The 22,963-nt window shown below is 51.5% G+C and overlaps 2 protein-coding genes across 5 annotated transcripts in view; both read left to right on the top strand.

The window, feature by feature from the left end:
• The window catches only part of CCDC13 (coiled-coil domain containing 13), a 35,738-nt gene extending 33,276 nt beyond the window's left edge, over positions 1-2,462 (top strand). For all 4 annotated transcript variants that reach the window (XM_069778324.1, XM_069778325.1, XM_069778322.1 and 1 more), the window contains one exon: positions 35-2,462. The gene's annotated coding sequence lies outside the window, so the exon portion shown is untranslated. The remainder of the gene's footprint in view (positions 1-34) is intronic.
• A 3,384-nt stretch (positions 2,463-5,846) lies between these two features.
• Positions 5,847-22,373, top strand: HHATL (hedgehog acyltransferase like). The gene is made up of 12 exons (XM_069778326.1): positions 5,847-6,039; positions 7,589-7,735; positions 8,286-8,353; positions 8,731-8,844; positions 9,013-9,207; positions 10,066-10,275; positions 13,986-14,157; positions 15,845-15,989; positions 16,385-16,420; positions 17,213-17,414; positions 18,858-18,999; positions 20,607-22,373. The coding sequence occupies exons 2-12, from the start codon at positions 7,630-7,632 to the stop codon at positions 20,726-20,728; spliced, it is 1,512 nt and encodes a 503-aa protein (XP_069634427.1). The 5' UTR covers positions 5,847-6,039; positions 7,589-7,629; the 3' UTR covers positions 20,729-22,373.
• Positions 22,374-22,963: the final 590 nt, after the last annotated feature.

Here is a 22,963-nt window from a genome sequence, read left to right as displayed (position 1 = left end):
TCGCTAGGAAGAAATGCTAACAAAACGCAGGGAGGTCCTCACCACAGTAGTGGTGGGACTTCTGGAGATGCTGAAAACACTTGCATCTCTGTCCTTTTCTCTTGCAGCATGGTGAGAACACCAAGTGCAAGCTAATAAGGCATTAACATGCAGCCTGCCAGCAGAGAGCTAGCCTTGGGGATTACAAGCAAATGGAGAGCTAGTAATTTTTGTATAGTGCTGCTTTGTTTCTCGGTTGAAAGTCTTGAAAGCTCTTCTTTTTCTGCTTTGCTTTTTGTGAGCGTGAAGTTTGTCAGACTTTAACCCCAGCCACCACCAGTGCAAAGTGGATTTATGGACAGGCGAGCCGCTGCTCCCTTCCCCAGCACGGGGCTTGCGTCCTGACTCCACTTGTGCTGCGATAAGGCAGTGAAAAAGAGAGCAGAGTGGGAGTTAGTCCAGATGCAGTGAGCTCAGGTAGTGTCGTCCCTGTCTTTTTCCTGATTAGGTTCACAGATGTCCCTCTTCAAACAGTTCATGAGTCCCTGATGGAGAAGTTCACGGAGCTGAGGGTTAAGCCTCCCTGTGCCCAAAAGCCCTGCTCCGCTCCCCCAGCGCTGGCCTGTATCTCAGCAAAGCTGGTCCCGCAAAAAGCGGGACCAAAACAGTTCACTGCCAAATTCCTCCTGCTCACCCTGCGAGTAGCGTCAGAGGAAAAGGCATCTTGCAACCCGTAATCCTTTCCTCCCGACACTTGGGGAATCGTAAATCCTGGATCGAGAGAGAGACACAGTCTCGTTCAAGTGAGCTGCGGTTTGTTTCTGTTCAACTCTGTCCTGATGATTATGTAGCATGCGGTAGAGTGAGCAGACAGAAGAGGAGAAATCAGCCCACCTCCAACAGATATTTTAAGGACCTGAAGTAGTGAGGGGATCACTCTGAAAAGCTGCCTGAGCTGTGGCAAGAGGTGTGGAGATTTTGCTATGCAGTGGCTGCTAAATTCAGGCTGGTAGCTTGCTGCTGGCAATTCTGATTTCGCTTACACAGAAGTGTGAATCAATAATATTTTCACTTAAGTACGGGAGAGGCAATCTGCCATCCTTTCTAATTCAGCGTCAGCGTTTGTCCCCTGTCCCGTGACAAAGCAGTGAAGATCATACCACTCTCCAGCAAAATGGCTATGAATCAACCCATGAAACACAGATAAGAAACTGGGAGTGCTATATGTTACAGAACTCATATGGCTCACTAGCACATGGTGCAAACCTCAAGTGCTGCAACACTTATTTCTTTAAACATATGCTTGTTTGGGGTTGCACAGAAGTATTTTATTTTTTTTTCTGCACAAACACACACAGAGCAACACCAGACGCCTTGACAAAGAAAGAACTAAGACACTATAAAATAGTTTATTTACAGAACCCATACCTGTAAGTAACTGTTTCTCATGGAAATGTGCAATCTGTCTCCCATCGCGGGGGGGGAGGCTGAATACAGGCCAAATTGTCCAGGTCTTCTGTTTTCACCTTAGTTTTGAAATAAATTCCCTCTGCACTTCCACAGAGTGACCTGCCTTCAAATTCTCCCTGTGCTGACTCTTCCAGCAATTGCTTCCCAGTTTTCAAGGTATGAGACCGATTTTCTTGCAGTGCAATGTCATTTCATTGCTGAATGTAAGAAACCCTGACAGATCTTGGAAGCGGCAGCCCTAGTTCATCTGGCTGCAGCAGCCCCATGTCCTTCAACCCATCACTCAGAGAATAAAAATAGTAAAAATATTTTTCTCATTGCCTGCAAAAACCCGTACCACTGGTCCTCAGCCACGGAATCTCTCCAGCACGTTTGATGTGCTGTTTGAGCTACAACATATCTTTTAGCAATGTAGCTGGGCTTGATTTGAAACCTCCACAACCCCCTGCTTTCCTTGGAAGTTTGTCCTCATGGATAATTACCAGCCCATTAAAATCCCATGCTTCAATCCTCATTTGAAGTTCTCTGGCTTCAGTTTGCAGCCAGTCATTGTTATGCCTTTCTTCGCTAGATAAAAGGGGTGTGAGTACCCAGCATTTCCTCACTGGCAGAGCCTTCATCCAGTGTAAAGTCATATCACAGGCTGCTTTTTGATAAGCTCTGAGTTTTTTCAGTCTCATTGTAGCTAATGGTGGTGACAAGCTGGTGGTGACGACGCTCGGCACCTCTGGCACAGGCTGGTGGATACAGTTAAGCTGTGAAGAACAGCGTAAGGTTAATTTTGCTGCAAGTATTTGAGGCTATGGACACTCCTTTTTAGGATTTGGCCAGCTTCTAGCTAATGTATGCTAAGAATATGAGTGAGTCCTCCAAACACTTGGGCTGAGCCAAATGTTGTCTTCTACCCCGGAGATGGGCAGAGCACTTCCACGAAGCAGCTATGAGATGCCTGACGGATGCATCCAATTTTAAAAGTACAACTGAACCACTGGGAATAAATGACCTTTGATGAATTGTCATGGTTTTCCTTTCAGCCTGTCGCGAGTCATCTACCTGTGAAGATCAGGCATCACAAGAGTGCAGCTTTCCAAACTGGCCGTAACGTGAATTAAGTTGCATTAGCATGGTTAAATATAGACAGTATCGACACAGGCGAGCTCTCCCTGCCCTGGGAGCAGCGGAGGATCAGCCAGCAGGTCAAAGCCAATCCCACTGTAACGACTCCGATTTAGAGCAGTAGACTGGGGCTGTGGGTGGCTTGTGCCCTCCCCGAGACTCCAAAGCAGGATGGAGGTGCAAGGAGGAGACAGATTTCAGCCCTTCCCGTGGGTGAAGTGGGGAGGAACCCAGTGGCAAAGGGGAACTAAATTGGAAATTGCTTTGCCAACCCCTCCGGCAGCGGCAGCCAGCAGCTGCTACTGCCCTGCAAGCTGCAGGGCCCTCGCCCCGTGCATGACAAAAGGAATGAGGTTCAGCTTTAAATGGAAAAACACTTTAGCAGAGCCCCCGTGCTCTAAATTAAGCCACGACTGAGCCAAGAGGGGTATTGGGTTTCTCCCCTTATCCTCTCCCCTCCGAGCCCGGCTCGGGAGCCGGCTGCTCCCACGGGACAGGGCAGCCTCGCTCAACAAATGCCACCTCAATCCCCACGCGTCTCCACTTTCAGCTCCAAAACCCATCTGCAGGCAGGGGGTGAAGCCCCGGGCTTTAAGAGCAGCTCGTTCGTCAGCGAGACTATTTATCCGTGGGGTGCTGCGTGGCAGCGAGGTGGGGGGGTCATTCCACCACGTTGACCTAGTTGGGGCATTTTTTTCAGGAACGGGAGAGAATCACAAGGAGAGGAGCTGAAGGCAGTGTGCTTTGAGCTGACGCGGGATTGTCCCCGCCAAGTGGTGGGAGCCTTCTTCAGAGTCCTTCCCCACGGCAGCAGAAGGTCCTGGGACCTTTGATGGGGTTGATGGTTGCTATGGGGGACAGGCAGAGCCGTTCTGGGGGTGTTGAGAGGGGTCCTGGCAGTGACCGTGGATGGATGGATGGATGGATGGGGCACGCACCCTCCTCTCCTGAGCCGTCCTGCTGAGGTCCTGGTGGGGTTGGCATGTTCCCAATGACACGTTTGCATGGGGAACCCGATGAGGCAACCTAAGGTGGTATAAAGCAACCCATGCGGGTTATTATAACCTTCTCTCCTTCCAGTTCATCCCATAAAGAGCTGCTCCCGTAGCAGGGAGACAGCAGCGTAAGGCAGGAGCAAGCAGGCAGGAGGAGGCTCCTTTGGAGTCCCCATCAAACATCTCCAGGTTGTGCCGTGCCTTGCTGGGATGGAGCCAAGCGCCTTTCGTTCAACCCCACCACCTTCCCGCTCACTTTCTCGGACGCTGAAGAGGGGCCCGGCCTCAGCTCGTGTGCCACAACTTCCAGCAACCTGCCAAATGTTTGAAAAAACTATCATTTAAATCAGCTCGAAGCTATAAACAGCCCTTCGTCGTAAAGCAGCAGCACTGGGGCAATAAAACACGGAGGCGTCCCCTGTGCTGAGGAAGGCACGCTAGCCACATTAAAAATAAATCTTATTATATTAGAAATCAAGAGCGGGTTGGTTTTTTTTTTTAATTTTAATAATATCCATAAATTAAAGCTAAATGATTTTTATCACCACAGTTCCCAGAGCCTCACAAAAAAACGCCGCCCAGCCCTCCATGTTGCACTTTCAATCCAGCAAGATCACAAATTGCTCGGGATTAAAAAAATTCAATAAAATAAAAATCTATCATCAGCCCAAAACTTTCTGGGTGCCAATGCCCTGGGAGAGCAGCACCATGGGGCCGTGGCCCTCCTGCCTTCCAGGACCCACTCCCTGGACCCCCCCCAGCATCCCTCGTGTACCCAAAAACGAAATGCCCATTGCCTCCAGCCCCGTGGCCACGCAACGAGGTCCATCGTGCCTCCAACGTGGTGAACGCTCAGAGAAAAGGATTTTGGGGTTGGTTTTTGGTTGCTGCATGGAATAGGATGGGGTGGTGAGCGGGTTTGGGAGCCAGGGAGGGTGACGGGGACTTTCAGCCCCCTGGTACCCCTTTGGTCGTTATCTTCCTATACCACCTATACATTACCTTCCTATACACCACATCCGTCTGTACCCGCTGGCGGGGGGGGGAGACAGACACAATTTTCCCTCCTGCTGCGGCTCCTTGACGTATGGCCGTGGCTGGCCATAAACCTCTGCCCTCCACAGGCGCTCGGAGTGTGACAAATTGTGTCGCTGCGCTTATCTGCACCGATCTCTTAATTACTTCGCCTCTAAGCACCCAGTCAATTATGTCAAGGTCTAAAAAGCTGAAGTCCCTGGGCAGGGACCAAGCTGCGGCAGCAGGACGAAGCCTGGGGCTCTGGGGCATCCGAGGGGCAGGCAGCCAAATCCTGCCTCGTCTGCTGCAAATTAAAAAGTGGCTCATTAGGTGCTGAAACCGTTGGCCATACAGCCATCGGCCAAGGCTCTCTATGGAAAGCCTCTGTGCACACCAAGTTCAAAACGCTGCTAAAAAAAGCTTTTTTTGTTCGGGGCAAAGCTGGGCTGACCTGAGGGGTGCCCATCCTGGAAATCCTCCCTCCGGAGCCCAAAACACGACTTGCTTCACCCCAAAGAGGACAACCCATGGAGGTATTTATAAAACCCGGGGTCGTCTGCCTTGGTTCTCTCCCCTGACCCTACAGGCAGCTCAGGAGATGCTCGGGGTCATCGGTCCCAGGGTGAGCTCTCCCCAAATCTGCTAGGGGTTTGGTAGAAGGAGCTCGGCGTGGGACACGGAGACGGGCTTGACGCCGCGTTGACTTTCTCTTGGCCAACTTGTAATTACATACCCCGTGATAACGGAGCCCGCAACCCAACCCAGCCCCTTCCTATCCCCTTTTTGGGCTGCAGATGCCAAAAACTGAGAAGGAGACCCCAAAGTCGGTTTGTAGAGATGTTGCACCCTCCAAGCCCCGTGCCGATTTAAACACCTCCCCGAGCCGAGGAGGAATCACACCTTTTTGGCTCTGTGCCTCAGTTTCCCCATCCCCACGCAATGATAGCCGTTTCCCCTCTCACACAAGGTGATGGGGGCTACCCCCTCCTTTGCGGGGCTCAAAGTGGGGGACCGAAACACCCCTGAGATGGAGTCGGTCCCTGCGTGGGGGCTGCTGAGACCCCCGGGGCTCCCGTGGGCAGCCCCGGGTCGTGCTCCCTGGTCCGGGGTGAGTTTTGGCAGGCAGCGTGGGTCCTCTCCAGCAGCTGCCGTGACAGACAGCTCCTGAACCAGCCCCCCTCTGCAGTGCTGCTCTAAAATAAAAATACCTCCCGCCTGCTCCGCTCCACTCCCGGCCAAACTTCCTCCAGGGGCAAGGTGGGGGAAAAAAAAAAAAAATACACCCACCCCCCCACCCCAAGCTGGCCTGAGAGATGCTGTAGGACAAGCCAACGGCTCCCAAAATCCTTCCTTTCTTTTTTTCCCCCCCTCTCCTACCACCCCCCATCTCGGTGCTGGACGCTGGATCCCCCCCCCGCCCCGGCACCCTCGCCCACCTCCACCCGTGGTCCCGGGGCTCAAGGTCAGTAGCGGGGAGCGATGTGGGGCTGGAGGGGGGGGACAAGCCGGGGATGGTGACACGCTGCTCCCACTGCTCCAGGGTTTTTTTGTCACCTCTGCCTTGCTCCCACTGCCCGGCCGGGGGTCCGGTGGGAGGGAGAAAAAGGGGGGATGAGGATGCTGCTGCCCCTGGGGGGGAGGCTGGGCTGGGGACCCCCCCATGCACCTGCTTTGGCAACTGGGGAGCGATCAGGAGTTAAAATTATCCGAGGGGGTTCCCTGCCAGCACGTCTCGCCCACCGCAGAGTCCCTAGAGTCAACTGGGGACCCTTAACCACCCCCCCCCCCGGCCAGCTCATTTGCGGGGTACCCCCCCTAAAAAAAAAAAAAAAATAAAGCCTTGAAAAGCGTGGAAAGGAGAAAAAAAAAAAAAAAAGCTCTTTAAAGCCACCTCTGTGAGTGCCCTCCCGCCGCAGGGGACCGCAGGGCGGTGGCAGCACGCCAACGACCCCCCCCAGCTCTTAAAAAACCTCAATAACCCCCCCTAAAAAAAAAAAAATTAAAAAAAAAAAATTAACTAAGCACCCACGGCAAAAGCTTTGCGATGCAGATGCGAAAGCAGAAGGGGACCGGCTCGCCTTTTATTGCTGCCTAAAAGCCAGATTTACGCTTACTTATTCCCTTCAAAGCGCTCCGCCGTTCGCGGGGTCCCCCCACCCGCGGGGGATGTTCACGAGTGGGTGGCAGTGCCGGAGGAGGATGCCCCCCCCCCAGCATACGGCTTCTTCCAGCCCTAAATTGCGTTTTTAGCAACTGGACACCCAGTCGGGAGGCTGCAGAGCTCGGGGAGGGCTGAAAGGCACGTCGCGTCGGGGTTAATTAGCCTTAGCAGGTGTAATTAGCCCAGGGTTAATTGCGGGGCTGGGCGTCAGCATCCCCCGAGCCCTACTGATGTTGGGCAGAGCAGCTGGGGGGGGGTTAATCGTGCCTATGGGGTCCTAAGGCTTGTGGCTGGGAAAAGTTTGGGACCACGGGGTTTTAGGAAATTCCCCCCCGAGAGCTCAAGGTTGGGTAAAATCCCAGCAGAAGGTGAGCAGCAGCCCAGGGCAGGGGAATATCAGCATCCCAGCACAAGTATCTTCGTGCTCTCTCCTGGATCCCCTCCAAGGATCCAATTAGGATTTGGGGGGGGGCACATCAGAGACATGTTGGAGGGACCCCATCCTGGGCAGCTGGCATCCCTGGCACATCTCTGAACATTGGGATGGATGCAACTTACTGGGAAGAGCCCTTTATGAGGAGCACCTGGCTGAGCTGCCCCCAAATCTTTGCTCCTGGGGGGGGTTTGCAGCAGGGCTCAGCAGCAACCTCTTTGCCTGCACCTGAATTTTGTCCCAGGGTTCAGCCCTGGGTGTCACTGTCTCCTTCTCTTCAGCTACCAGCCTTCAAAGAAACCCACGAAGCAGAGCTGCTGAGGACCAGCAGCAACTATTTGGGGGGTTGGAGGGGTAGGAGGGAAGGTGAGCTCTCACCCCTGATTTTTTTTCCCTCTCCTCCTTCCCTTTTCCCAGGTCTGGATCCCCCTCACCGGCTGGGGCAGTAACCTGCCGCCATGGGGGTTAAAACGATGCTCCCCAGCTACGAACTGGGGTTCTACGCTCTCATCGTGACGTGCGCCGTGGTATACAGCGGCAGCGGGATCTTCGAAGCATCCAGAGGTAATGCTCCCCATCGCATCCCCTGGGATGATGAGGATGGAGGGATGTAAGGTGGCTGCTTTTACAGCTGTCCATACCAGCAGCAGATCCCTGGCTTTAATTTTTGCAGAGAACAGCTTGGGAATCCTTTGCAAGGTTCAAAAGGATTTTTTTTGCCTGGTTGCCTCCTTGTCCCCATTTCCATGGCTCAGGGCAATAGGCTGTGGTACGTCACAGGTCTCCAGCCAGTCCCCAAAACAGGCAACCACCCTGCCTACACAGGGCTGGTTCCCAAATTTTTTGTCTGGAAGCCCAAAAACCTGAAAATTTCATGGGATCAGCCAGGGGGTCTCTAGGATGTGCGCTGCAAAAAGACTTTGCTGGAAATTCTTGCAGAAACGGTTGAGGTTTCTGACTCCTATGATTGTCTATGGGAATTAGGCACTTTTGGGACAGGGTGTTTGAGCCCTGATGGCTCATCATCGCATTGAGGAAGGCTCCCTGCCTTGCCAAAACCCGGACCCAATTTCCCAGAGCTGTTTCTTTCCCCGTAACTCTGTTTTTTTTGCAGACAGCATGAACAGAAAGGCCTTTCGGGACGGCATTAAGCCGGGCTGGCACTACTTCGGCAGGAAGATGGTAAGCGGAGGAAGGACTCGGTCTTTTCTAGCTACCGGCGACATGGTCGGTGCTGACCGCTGGAGAAGCAGAGCTGTTTTTTCTGCTGCTGACACGCTTTTGCAAAGTCCATGTGACTTGTATTTTTCTCCCTAACGAACTAGTCGGGAAAATACCAGCCCTGCAGCGCCGTGGATGCTCTGCTTTGTGTGCACCGAGACGAGAAACCTCTGCACGTCTCTCCTGGGGTTTTATGACCAAGCTAAAGTGCTCGGGAGCCCTTGGGTGGAAAATGGGAAGAAAAGGCTTTGAAAGTTGTGTGGTTTCCCCTCCAGACGGGTGTTGGGGCAGGGGTGCAATGGCTGGGGACAGTAAGGCGCCCGGTGCTGCTCCCGCAGGACGTGGCCGATTTCGAGTGGGTGATGTGGTTCACCTCGTTCAGGAATGTCATCATCTTCGCCCTCTCGGGACATGTCCTCTTCGGCAAGATCTGCTCCATGACAGTACCGCAGGTGAGACAGGGATGTGGTGGGATGGGTTTGAAAGCACCAGGGTGACCTGGGTTCTGTGGAAGGGGGCTTGAGGGCTGTTCCAGGATGGGGAGATGTTCTAGATTAGGGGGAGCAGGCTTGGGGCTTTCACCAAGCTGACCACAGGTCTGGACCACTCTCTTCTCCCAGCACCGGGCTGTGATGTACATGCTCTACGGGATCTTGGCCGTGCTGGGCAGCATGGGGCTCGTCTACCTGATGATCATCCTCTCCCACTGCCTTGTCCTCTACTCCGTCGCGCTGGCCAAGCAGAAGTGGCTCTGCTACGTGGCCGGGCTCTGCTGTCTCGCCTCCTTCAAGGTGGAGCCATTCAGCTCGTGGCAGGTAGGTACTGTCTCAAACCATCTCTCTGCCCCGTTTCCAGCCCGCTTGTGTCTGTCTCCTTGGGTTTACCCCCAAGGAGGGCTCCTGGGGAACCCCCAAACACTGGGTGCTTCTCCTGGCTATGCCAGAGCTCCCACAGGGTTTGAGAGGGAGGGGACTGTTGCGTCGCTGAGTTTGGGAATAATCCCACTGGGATGTCATGTTTTGGTGGCTTCATGCTGGGCCAGAGCTCAGGACACCCAAGTCCTTCTTGCTGCTTAGGCAACAGCTTGTCAGCCAGGCAAGACGTGTTCCTGCCTCATGCCTCAGTTTCCCCATCTGCAGCTCAGTGCTGGGATGGGTTCAGTGATGCCCATGCCTCTCTCAGGTCTCTGCCCAGTTAAGACTTTCTCTCGCTGGTGGGTGGAGGGAAGCCCAGGAAGGGCCTTATAAAGCTCTTCAGTCCCTCCGAAGGACAGTGCCGCCTCTCCCTGCCTGCTGCTTACCTCCCGAAATGCATTTCCCCTGCCTCCATCAGGCTTGTGCTGGCTTTTCTTCACTCCCTGGGGGGGGTTATGTCCCCGTGACAGGGTGACCTTCCCACCCCAGACCAAAGCCTGCATGGGCCATAGCTGCTTGGTGAAGACATGGCCAAGAGGATCTACCACTTCCCGGCTCTTCCAAGATGCAGGAGCCAGCTGGGAAATCGAGCCCCAGTTTTTTCTTTCCAACAGCAAGGCTTATTAGCTCCAGGGACAATTGGTGTCAGAGCATAATTAGAGGCTTTGCCTGCTGCCCCAGGAGTGATGTCCTCCACAAAGCGAGGGAGCACAGAAATGACATCGCATTCCTGGTGGTAACTCTTCGTTTCTCATCCAGAGCGGGTTTGTAACGGGAGCTTTTGATCTTCAAGATGTCCTCTTCTATGGAGGAAGCGGCTTCACCATCATGCGCTGCATGAGCTTTGCACTCGAGAGCGCCGAGAGGAAAGAGGGCATCTATTCCATCTTCGACCTCCTCAAGTACAACTTCTACCTCCCATTCTTCTTTTTTGGGCCTGTCATGACGTTTGACCAGTTCCATGCCCAGGTGAGTGCTCCTGAGGCCAGGCTGGAGGAGGACCTCTCCCTGCATTTATTTGCTTGTGTTTAATGCCTATAAAACCCCACCTTTTCCCACAGTGAAGGTGCAAATGGTTGTAGAGCTTCTCGCGGTCATCTAGAGTCTGTGGCCATAGTCTGGGCTGCGCAATGATGCTGTGATTTTTGTGGGGAGTGGTATAAACTGATGGGGTTTTAATCTCCCCTTTTGGGTTTTTGGCTATTTCCACTGATCAGTTCAGAAGAGAAGACGTTGCTGTGGTGAAAGCATTACGCTGGGATGAGGAGGGGAGGGTTCAGCTCATGTACTTCCTCACCGGGCAACTGCACTGCTCCATGCCTCGGTTTCCACATGCTGTCACATCAGCAGCTCCGTGCCGCTCCACTGTGCAGAGCCAGGAGGCCACGGTGAGAGCCAGACACGTGGTGCCCATCTGTGGGACCTCTAAACACTGGTGGCTGTGACAGCAAGGGCAGTCTCACATTTCCATCCAGCTCGTTCACCCGAGGAGCATGAATTTCCAGGATGGTCTGTGTGTCTTAAGATGAAGTTATTTCTGCAGAAATAAGTAAGGTTGAGTGGAAGGCTGTGTTTCTGCAGCCAGGGGATTCCTCTGCTCTCCGTGAAATACCCTGGTGCCCCAAGTCTTTGCCTGTATCACATACAACCAAGGGAGCTTTTTGAAGAGAAGACTCTAAACAGCACTGGAAAACATCAGCAGAAGCCTGGGCTGGTACCAGCTGACATCTGGGCCTGTTTCGTAGCCAAAGATCAAGCAAAACAGCAGCGCTCTCTGCCTCCTCACTCTTCCCATCTCAATGTCCTTTTACACCAGTAATCAACCTTGGTCATCAAAGCAAACTGGTAGTGCTTGCTAAGAGAGGGACCTCTTGCTTGGTCAACAATGGTGCTGTAAGGATCACCACCACCCCTCCATTTTCTTTTAAAGAAGAACAGCTACTCTGAATTTTTGGACCCCAGTTGACATCTGGGTGCAAGAGAAAAACCAGCCCAGGGCAGGGGAGAGCAACCAGAGCCTCCCTGGTGCAGAGGAGACCAAAGACCCACCCAACCCAGCACCTTCTCTCCAATGTTGGGCTGGTACTGGTTGCCTAATAAAAGGTCTGCACTGATCTTGTTTCTTCCAGTGAGCAGGATGAGCCCTGATCTGAGTCCTGCTCCTTGCTGGTTCATTCACCTGGGGATTTAACAACCTCATGCTGCCTGTTGAAAGGAACAAGATCCCTTGGGTCTTGCAGGTTCTATTTAAAAGGACTTTTAGAGCATTTGACACTGAAGATCATAAGGTCAGTGCTGGCATCACCCATACGGGATGTTTGTGGTGCATTGAGTCTACCAGCAGACCGTTCTCAGTGGACAAGCACCGGGGATGGCCAGGCTGCTGGTGGGCTTTTCTCCCCAGGCTGCCGGAAGAAATGTTTCATCCTAAGGCTTCATCTTTCCAGTCGTGTCTTACCTGCAGGGCTGAAGCCCAGGCAAGCACGGCTCCAGCAGCCCCCACTGTCCAAGCCCCTCCAGAGGGGGTACAGGGCCCTGGGGTGCCCTCCTCACCCCACGTTCCTCTTCCTTCTCCAGTTTCCATCAGTGTTTCCTATGAAACGGGAAGCCCTGGCTTCTCCTAACACTGTAAATCAGGGCATTAAAGTCCTCACATCTCCAAGATCTGAATTCCCACCAGTCCTACAAGGCTTGATCTGGAGGGGGTTTTATTTCCTGCTCCTTTGCACAGCCCCAAACCAGGATGTCTGTAGCCACTTAATGAGCAATTCTTCCCCTTCTGCTGCTTAAAATGCTCACCCCAAAGGCACAAGGAGTAAGTCCCCAACCCCTTTCCCATGCTAGGGGTCCTGTCTTGGCCTGGCCACCACTGCCATCTCCTGGCTAGATGCCCCCCTGCACTGCTGGAGCTGCAGCTAATTGTAGAGGTGAATTCCTAATTGCCCAACAGCAGTTATGGGAGCGGGCAGATGGAGTCTGGCCCAGTTAGGGAACGGATCTGTCTCTTTGGCTCCTACTGGTGCTACGTCTTAGTGGAGCCCTTGTACCCCCACGTGTGATGGGAACTCATCTGTACCAGGGCTTGGCCAGCACCATTTGAGCTGAAAAGCATCTTCCTTACTAGGATGAAAGGAACAAATTCACTTCTGTAGGGCTGGAAGTGTGGGGGACACAGCCCTGACCTCAAGGGGATGGTGGCGGAGTGGTGCCACCGCATGCAGACATGAGGACGAGAGGACACATTCTCAAATTGCACCAGGGGAGGTTTAAATCGGATATTAGGAGAAAATTCCTCACCGAAAGACTTGTCAAGCATTGGAACAGGCTGCCCAGGGAAGGGGTTGAGTCACCATCCCTGGGAGTATTTAAAAGACCTGTAGATGTGGCACTTAGGGACATGGTTTAGTGGTGGACTTGGCAGTGTTAGACTTATGGTTTGACTCGATGATCTTAAAGGTCTTTTCCAACCTAAATGATTCTATGAAAGGAGGGGCTCCATGTCTTCCCACACATCTCCATGCCCGAGTCTGTCCTCCCTCGACTTCTCCTCCAGCTCAGGGTCCAGTGGCCTCTTAGTATCCTTGAAGCATTTGGCATATAACAGACACAAAAAAATCTGGCAAAGGCTTTAATTCTCAGGAATCGTCTGGATTTGATGACGGGGCTGGTGTGGCAGCCTGCGGATTATGTTGGGAGAGCTCCCACCTCTCGCAGGGAATAAAGGGAAAGTAATAAACATAAGAGGATTTTGAATACAGCAGCAATTTTTACGGCAATGCGGGGAAGCGAGGACATCAGTCTGCCCAGTGTAATCCTGAAAGCTTGCTCTGATGATTTTTGTATTACAACGGTCAGAGACATGACAGCTCCTGGAGGCAAAGCCCGGCCCCTGTTTGTACAAGACGCAGCAGGGACAAAATCCCCATTGATCAGGTCCCAGCCGAATCAGGATGGCCCCTTGAGCAGCTCTCCCTCTCGTTTACAGCTGGTGTCTGCAGCAGAAGCTCCAAAGACCATCAGGCATCCTCCTCCTCCTCCTCCCAAATGACCCTGGCCAAAAATATGCATCTGGCCCTGGCAGAGCGGTCAGGTGGGATTCCAGCCCTGCTCCTAACCTCTCCTGGGCAGGTAGATGTCCTTTCCTACAGGCTGTGGCATCCTGTAGATGTTCTGCGTGTGGGTATTTGCTCCCACTCAGTGACCTGTGCAAGGGGCCACCCTTAAGGAAATTTGTCTTTCTGACCACATCTCTGCAGAAAGAGCATAAAACCCAGCTCCCTGGTTGGTATGGTTTTCACCTAGGGTCCCTTAGATACAGCCAGACCTGTCACCGCTGTGTCACACCATGTGCCTGCTCTGCTGGAAACCCCAGTGATGGGAACAGCTTTTGCTAGGAGGATCATCCAGGAGGCACGTTGCTGCAGTGCTCAGTGCTGAGGTGGAGGTCTTGGAGGGATGTTGTGGGTGGGACACGTCCTGCTCCCCGTGGATGTGTTTGCCTGAGCTAGTCCCTCAGGTCTTCCTTAATCAGTGGCGATTTCGGCCATGTAGTCCATGGTGTGATTTCTAAAGGAGAAGGTTGAGTCTTCGTTTGGACCTTGACTGTTTCTATGGATGCAGGAACATGCTGCCCATCCTGTCTCTCAGCTCAGCCCTTTCCTGGTTTGCCATCCCGGCAGGTGAGCACCCGAGAGCTAAGACGCAAAGATGACGAGATGAGGAATATCCGGGTCCATGCCCTCCTCCACGTGGGGGCCATCATTGCTGTGGACGTCTTCTTCCACTTCTTCTACATCCTCACCCTCCCTTCCGACCTGAAGTTCATGAACCGCCTCTCGGACTGGTCCTTGGGTGAGTGCCTTTGCTTGGACACCTTCACACCTGTACTCGGCTTCAAAGCAGTGGTGAGGGGTTCAGATTTCCATCTTTCTCCATTGACAGGCTTTGGCAGTGCTCACGTTGGACAGGTTTGAGTAAAGCCCCTCTTCTTCCTATTGATAATGCATAGGGCTGACAGCCCTGGAAAGCAGATGGTGTTGGTCTGACGTTCTCACAGGGTCCCAGTGTAAATTGTTTAGCTCGGGGTTTAAGATGCTGAGCACCAAGCCATTCCCATTGCCTTTGGACTGGAAGGGAGCTCAGCACCTCCAAAAAATCAGCCCCATGCTGTTGCAAGAAGTACACCTGGTATCTCAGATGGCTTCACAGGTGGCTACCCATTATGGGTGTTTGTGAGCCACTGAAATGGCCCCAGAGCGTAGGTTGTGCAGGGCAGTTGTAGCTGCTGTCTTCAGCTGCCTAAGGGAGGGTTGTAGACAAGGCGAACTCTTCTAGAGGCTGGCAGGGAAGAAGCAGGACGCAGCAAACGAGGTGCAGCAAGGCAAAGTCTGATTGCATGTAAGGACTTTTTTTCATAGAGTGATCAAACACTGGAACAGGGGCCCAGAGGGGTTATAGATTCTCCAAAAATAGACATATTCAATGCTTAAATGCACAATGTCCAGAGCAACCTGATCTCCATTTCAAGTTGGCTGTTCTCTGAGCAGGGCTGGACTAGAGACCTCCAGAAACCAAATTCCCAGGATGGGTAATGGTAGCAGTGCTGGCATTCACCTGGCAGCTGGATGGAGTATTTCAGCTGGCCAAATACGTGTCTGATGGCAGCATTTGAGTTGCCATAGGGTATCTGACATCCACACGGGCAGGGCCTGGAGGAGCCCCATGTCTCTCCAGAGTGGCAGCTGGTGGCCAGGAGAAAATCCTAATGCAGCTAGAATGGCACTAGCATTGATTTAGGGGGTCCTAAGAGACCTGGGTGGACTGACCAAGCATATGTGTTACTCCAGAGGGAGCTGAGCTCTTCTGCAGGCTCTGCTGACTGTATTGACCAGATCTGCCTGGTCCACGGCAGGAGCTCAGGCACTGCTCACATCAAGGCACTATGTGGTCCTTAATCTGTGAGCTCAGTCCCACCAAGACAGGGGCATTTTAGCTTCTGTTTCCATAGGAATGTGAAATTTTTGGTGTTTGTTCCTGCAGAGTTTGCCTTCCAGTGTCAGACACCTCTCCAAGACAGAGTTTCTGTCCCTGGCTCTGGTGTAGCATCAACATTACATCTATGGCCACAAGGAGTTGGGGAGGAGGGCATTTTGATGGAGTTGTCAATAAAACCTCAGAGGTCAGAGTTGAGAACTGTGATGAGTTTGTCATAGGTTAACAAGCCTTAGAGGGGCTTAGAGGGAAGGAACAATCTTGCACTGGAAGAAATGAGATCTGTATGACTTTCTTGGACTACCAAGACCAATAAACAGTTTGTTCTTGAATACCCCAAGAAGATACTGTCCTTTGGTTCAAGCTTCTTAAAAAGCTATTCAGTTTTAAAAGCTTTGCTGGTCCAAGACAGCATTAGACTGTCCTCTTGATGTTATGTTTGTTACAATAGACTACATGCTCCCATGGGATATGATGTCCCCCAAAATCCTGAAGGTGATACGTTCCGTGTTCCTCTTCACCTGTTTGACTCTCATTTTTGCTCCAGCTGGCCTGGCCTACTCCAATTTGGTGTACGACTGGGTGAAAGCTGCTGTCATGTTTGGGGTCATCAACACCATTGCCAGACTGGACCACTTGGACCCACCCCAGCCCCCAAAATGCATCACCATGCTCTATGTCTTTGCAGAAACGTGAGTAGCCCACGTGCATCAACAGAGAGAGACAGCAAGTTTGACCTGCACGAAACGTGCCGGGGGGGGGGAGATGTCTGGGCTCTGCTTCTGAGCAGCTGGCCTATGAATTGGAGACTACCTACACTGAACAGTCTATACTGAACCTATAGTCTAGACTTGGCTGTAGCCCAGGGAAATGTTCTTGGGCAGGAAGGAATAGATAAGGAGAGAGGTGTTGTAACCTGCCACATCGATAGTGGGACCTGTTCAAGGAAGGAGAATGGAGAACTGCTGTGAAAAATGTTGTAGGTGGACCTCACCAGGGGTCTGGGTGCCTTCTCTGGCTGACTGCTGCATGGAAGAGTGTCATTACGTTGTGTGTTTTAACATGCTGTTTATCATCTGCGTTGTAGGCATTTTGACAGAGGGATTAATGATTGGCTATGCAAGTAAGTGTCTAATCAACCGCCTCTAGTCTGGTTCAGGGTCTTCTCTTTCATCACATAGCAATGAAGCATTAAATGCTGTTCATCCCAAAGCTGAGGTGTCCTCTCCTCTGGGTGAAACATGAAGTCATGAAGTCATATTCGGTCTGTTTATCCCTAAGACCATTGAATTGATCACCACAATGTGCAACACACACCCCCACCCCACCCCACCCCCCAAAGTTGGGAATAAGAGAGTCCTGTCCCAGAAATCCCTTTAAGTCTGGTGGATTTAGCATTCCCTCAAGGGAAGAAGAGTCAGGATCATATTCCACCAGGAGGAAAGGGGAATTGAGCCCAGGTCTCCCATGTACTGGGTAACAAGGGTGGCCTGAGCTCCATCTACACCTCCCTCAGCCCTTCAGCTCTCTCCAGCCATGAGTACACACCAGCAAACCTGTACTGAAGGTGGTGGCTGCTCTGTGATGAAATCCTGTGCACCAGCAAGTCTGAGATAGCCTGCAGCTTTACAGATCCCCATGTTTTATCAACCTTTTACCTGCAAGAGGGGCAAAGGGTGGTATTTTGTCCTTAAGGAGCTATAGGTTTGGGAGGAACACAAGCCACGAGCAGCTGGACTGCAGCAAAAATCGGTTTATTGCTGGAATGTCTCAGCCAAAACCTCCTTCCTTTCTCACTGAGGTGCTCTAGATTGACCTGCCTGGGAGGAGCTTGTGGTGGGTGAGCGCGGGATAAGGGACCCCGGAGGGGTCTCCTTAACTACAGGGAGCACCGACCATTTTCCTTGGCCATTAGGTACGTGTATGATCACATTGGAGAGAACCACGACAACATCATGAAGGAGCTCATGGCCACCATCGCCACCTTTGCCGTCACCACCCTGTGGCTGGGGCCCTGCGAGATTGTTTATATCTGGTCTGTCTTCAACTGCTTTGGCCTCAACTTTGAGCTCTGGGTGCAGAAGTTCTTCCAGCAGGAGCCCTTTGCCAAACTGGAGGTGAGGAACTGGGCTACATCTGGATAGGGGAAGGTCAATGGGTCCGGGACCAAACTCTGGTGCTGGAAAATGTCCATGGCTGTAGGGAGCTCAAATTTGTTCATACAAGTCAGATCCACTTTCAGCTGAGACTGAAGAGCAACATCTCTGATGATGCCATGCAGCAACACGTCCAGGCCTCCTGTGTGGAGACTTGAAGCTCTCTCCTGTGGCCTTTAGCATCCTTGTGATCAGCTACTTAGCTGTGCAAGAGAAGCACAGTCCCGGTGCCCTGTAACCTTTCATTTTATGCACTGTGTCACCCACCCAGAGCAAATTCCCACCTGCCCCTGTGATGCTTCATGGGAAGTTTAGGTTGGGTCTGGAGCTTTCAGAGGGAAAACAGAGGTCCAAACAAACTAGGAATGCAGCCCCAATGAGGCATCAAAGTACCACAGATGCACACAAAATCTGAGGTCTGTCCATGGGGAAATGTTTATACATTTCCATATGGAAATCATTTGTTCTTCTTGTTCTGCAAAACATCTTGGCATTCTGAGTGTTTTTGATCTAATTTCTGATAAAAGCAAATGTTTAGGTACTAGAATGAATTATTTTCCAAACAGTCCAAAGCTTAGTGCCCTGTCTCTGTTTGGGACGAAGGTTCCTTGGGGACACATTGGAAGAAAAACTTACGGAACTCCGTTCTGGAAACAATTATGTTCTTTATTTGTTTTGCTTAACCTAAATTCTGGAGGTCCTAAACCGGTTCAGTAAAGACCCCTTTTGAATAAAAACTTTGGAGAGCAATCCTTCCGTTTGCTCTCCTCGTTGAACTTCTAATCAGATTACAGCACTTGCAGGCAGGGAAATCTCCTTCCCTGCGGCACTGCAATTCTCAGCACTAAGTGGCCTGGGGATTCACCGTGCTCTTTGAAGATTGCTATAAACCACTTCCCTGCTCCACTCGCAGCAGCTGCTCCTGAGGATTATGTGCCAGTGACAATTTCACTCTGCTGCTGTCACTAGTTTTCAGCTCCTTTTTTTTTTTTAATTCCTAAGAAACAATTTCTACCAGGAGCTGGGAGTGATTTGCACGTAGGGCTAATAATAATCCTGGTATACAACAGCATTCATCTGCCTTGAGGAATGGCTTACCCAAGGCAATAGATGAAGAAAGCAGTATACAGCCATTATAATTAGCATGAAACCGTGTATAACATCTTGACCCTACCCATGGGACCTTGAAACACCAGTCCGGAGTCCCACATGCATCTGAGTCCAGCAGCAGAGCAGAAGTTTTGCCTTGTCCTTATGTTTCTTCATCCCAGAGACACTAAAGGCTGCTCTAATTTTTGCCTACCCCTCTGGGATCCCAGCTGGAGTTTGGCTGGAGTTGGACCAGGGCATCCCCTTTCTTACAGCCCCATTTTTCCTCACTCTCTGCTCCTCTCCCCTCCGCAGGCCAAAATGTCAGAGGCCATGTCTCGGCGGATTAGGGCAGTTTTTGGGGCGGCAAATTTCTGGGCCATCGTCCTCTACAACATCCTAGCCCTCAACAGCCTGGAGTTTGCACTACTGGTGACCAAGAGACTCCTCCTGACAGGTAAGATGCTACAAGCCTTCCCCACCGAGGGACCCTTGGCTTGATGGGGGGGCCACTGGTAGGAGAGCTGAGAACTGGGACTGTCGAGTCCTCTTGGGTCCAAAGTGGCCTGGCCATTGGCTTGTTATGTGACTGCTCCCAACGTGCTTAATTCTTGTTCAAAAGGTGCAGGCAGTGGTTTCTTAGCTCCTGCCCTTCTCGTGCGAGCTCTCCGGAGTGCGAGCTGCCTTCCAGGTGTACTTGTACAGCTCCTAGCACAGCCTGATGCTGTGAACTGGACTCCTCACAACGCTAAGGTCACATTCACCCCACCGAGGTGGGCTGAGTCCCTGGCTGCGATATGGTCCCCTTGCTGGAGAAAGGGATTTACTTGTCCGACCTCGTCTCCTTTAGCAGTTACTCCTGCGTCAACCTGAAGGTGACAGGTACAAACCCTCCTGCTACAGTCTTATCTGTACATTTCTAATCAGGAGATGGTGGCACTATTTTGAAGTCTTCTCGAGCAGCCCAGGGTATAAATAGCCATCAGGAGCCCACGTCCTCTGGCATTCTGGCATAGGAAATGGATAATATGATGCTCTGGGCTCAGTGTGCCAGAAGTGCCTGCCCGCTGAGCTAGCTGGCTTTTGCTGGTTGCATTATTCATTTCAGAGGTCCTGTTTTAGTAGGTACAAAGCCTGTGTCTCCCCTCTGCTGTGGATACCAGACTCATGGTTACGAATGGCGTCAGACCTTTCCTAAGTGGAGGGAGAGCTCTCAGTCGCTTACCTAGTTGACAAAAACATGTTTTTCCCTGGGCGTACACTGTGTGCCCACTAGGTACGGGACAAGGCTGGGGTTGATCCTTAGCATCAGCGGGGCACAAAGCTTCCAGAAGGTCACAGTGCTGAACAACGATGGACATGGGCAGGTTGAATGGGCAGAAAGTCAACCACCAAGTCTGAACTTGGGGGGCAGAAGGAGTTTTGAGGGTAAGACAGTGCTCAAAGCCACTCCAGCATGTTTCCACATTAGAATCATAGAATCATTTAGGTTGGAAAAGACCTTTGAGATCATTGAGTCACCGTCAACCATGCCCACTAAACCATGTCCTGAAGTGCCTTGTCTACGCGCTTTTTGAATACCTCCAGGGATGGTGACTCAACCACTTCCCTTGGCAGCCTGTTCCAATGCCTGACAACCCTTTCAGTGAAGAAATTTTTCCTAATATCCAATCTAAACCTCCCTTGCCACAACTTGAGTCCATTTCCTCTCATCCTATCGCTTGTTACTTGGGAGAAGAGCCTGACCCCCACCTCACTACAACCTCCTTTCAGGTAGTTGTAGAGAGAGATAAGGTCTCCCTTCAGCCTCCTTTCCTCCAGAAAAGCCGCAATCCATGATGCTTTGGTGAGCTCAGGCACTGCTTCATCTAAAACATGATGCTGGAAATTTCTCTCTTCTCTCAGTGAAGCTGTAGGGCTGGATCGACAACATAAAATGTCGTTGGCTATCATGAACCCATGGGACCTCCCCAAATCACCTGAAAGGCAGCAGCGCTGGAGAAGAGCTAGCCCTGTTAGGCAAGCAGCAACAACAAAATGACCACGTCTCCCTCCATCTTCTAGGTTTCCCTGTCAGCACCTTGTCCATCTGGTTCATCACATACTGCGGAGTGCAGCTGATCAAAGAGCGTGAGCGCATCCTGGCCATCGAGGAGGAGAAGTGTGACAAAGCAAAGGCGGACTAGAGAGAGGCATCGGCAGGCTTGTCCCAAAGCCTCGTCTCCCTTCCAGCCACTGGCCGGGGCTCTCCAAGCACTCCTGACAATCGGACTGCTGTAGCTCACCCATGTAGAAGTCACCTGAAAAGCACAGGTCACCCCCTTGCTGCAGGGAAGATTTTCTGTAGGACACAGTGGGCATTTCACAGGCTCCCCATGCATGGCAGACTGCTGAGGTAGGCTCCCAGGACATTTCTTTAATGCCAGAAAGAGCCATCCCCATCATTTTGCTGACCCTTTGACATTGTGCAAGCCTAGAGCTTTCACCCTCTGCTTCCCGTAACACTTGGTCCACCAGCACTCAGCTCTCCTGCAGGACCTGTGTAGCCCATGTCTCCCAGAGGAGACTCTCCAACTCCAACGGCTGGAGGTTTTAGGGTGGATCAGACACACAGCTGTGAGAAAGGGATTAGCTGGTGCTGAGCCTGCTCTGAGCAGATCATCTCCAGGTTGCTTCCAGCCCAAGCATCCCATGTTTCTTTCACTAGAAGAGACGGTCAGCATCCACTGTCAAGTGTTCAGCATTTATGGTTGTGCAGTAAGGACTGTGAAATGGCTCAGCACGATCTATACCTACCAAGAGGCTAATAAATAAATAGTACAGTCTTTATAGCAAAGGGAAGGAGGACCAGGAATGGCAAATTGAAGGGTAATTATCTCCCTACCACTGTCAGCGGTGCAGAGTGATAGCTGTTACAATCTCTGCAAAACAGGTCCCTTCAGTGTTATATGTCTTGGAAAAAAATGATTTAGTGCCAACATCAGGCATAGTTAATGAGAGTGTGGGAGCCATACCTGCTTCACAGCCATTGCGCATCGTGTACAGGTCGCCTGGGGAGCGGGCACGCTGAAGAAATACAACAAATGGCTCACAACTGCTTGGTCCCCAGGCCCCAACTCATACCCAAAGGGCCCTCCGCTGTTGGGTCTGAGACCGATGCGGCCACCGTGACTGTCCTGCTGTGATATATGTCCTAGGACTCAAACCAAATCCCACTCGTGTTTTTCACACACCATGGACAAAGATTTAAGCTCACATTCCTGCCCATGGCTGAGAAACAGAAGATGCTGTAGCCAACTCTTTCTCCTCTCCAGCCATCCATCTCTTTATTCAACTGACTTTTTGGTGCGCACAGCCTAAGCCCGTGACTGCATGGCTGAATGAGTACACACACATATATACAACCAAAGGAGAAAGACCCTGAATGAAGGGCAGTGACTTGGGGCTGGGTGGTGGAGGGAAAGCCCATGATAGCCTCCTTGGAGAAGCAGACTTTGGGACACTGCCTAGGGAGTGCATTGAATAAATGTACATGTGTGGAACACGGTGCCTTGGGGAAAAGGTGGGTTAATAACTGAAAAATAGCTCTGGCTCTCTTGCACTTTAGAGTAACTTTCAGTGGCCTTATGTCTGAGTTATGTTGATGTCTGGTGAGGGCAGAATCTGGACCACTTCACAGCGTGAGTCGAGATGCTTGGTGCTGGTGTATTCTGGCTTCTTTGTGGATGAAACAGGATTGGTTCCTAGCCAGCTTTCAGCTCTGCCAAAGTAATTTGTGAAGTCCCTGATAAATGTCATTTATATATGTAGTAAATAAATGTTGGACATCTATGGTGCCTGCCACTTATCACTGTTATGCTGCTGTAATGAAGGTGACACCCTGGGCAATGCCCTGCCATCAGAGCTGAGAGACACAAGCATCTGTTTGCAAGTCCTCACCTCCCACCCCTAACAGTGACACAAGACATGGTTGAGTTTAACAGAAACCCACCTTAGTGGCATCATCAGATTGGAGGCTTGGCTGCAGCTCGATTCATATTCACCTTTACTTTGACTCCGCCTTTGTACTGCTGAAATATCATGAGCCTACTGCCATCAAACTTGTAGTTTTTGAGTTAGAAGCCATGTTGGTTTTATTTCTGGGAGCCTGACCAAAAATATTGGAAGTAAGGGCAGGTATTGTGCCTCAGTGGCATCTCTAGTCACATCACAAAAAACTTCTTCAGCTGCCAGGCATATCTCTTTTTAACACAGGTCTACTGATGAACCTTTGGTAGATGTTTCTTGGCACCTCCATTATTTCAGATTTACTCTTTACCACCAAACCAGCTATGACATGATATGCTTCCTTCCAGGGTAAAATCCAGCTTTTCTCCTCCACAGCTGAAGCCACCCTGAGCTGTTGGACCACGGGCTCCGTC

The sequence above is a fragment of the Haliaeetus albicilla genome, chromosome 2 (genome assembly GCF_947461875.1).
Source record: "Haliaeetus albicilla chromosome 2, bHalAlb1.1, whole genome shotgun sequence".
Lineage (NCBI taxonomy): Eukaryota > Metazoa > Chordata > Aves > Accipitriformes > Accipitridae > Haliaeetus > Haliaeetus albicilla.
The sequence above is the reverse complement of the archived record's forward strand: the minus strand, read 5'-3'. Positions and strand labels throughout refer to the sequence as shown.

Bases quoted from the DNA above. Each gene is read 5' to 3' on its own strand.
- HHATL (XM_069778326.1), top strand. From the start codon at position 7,630: ATGGGGGTTAAAACGATGCTCCCCAGCTACGAACTGGGGTTCTACGCT. The intron at 10,276-13,985 runs GTGAGTGCTCCT...CCATCCCGGCAG, and splicing joins TTGACCAGTTCCATGCCCAG to GTGAGCACCCGAGAGCTAAG. The intron at 19,000-20,606 runs GTAAGATGCTAC...TCCATCTTCTAG, and splicing joins CAAGAGACTCCTCCTGACAG to GTTTCCCTGTCAGCACCTTG.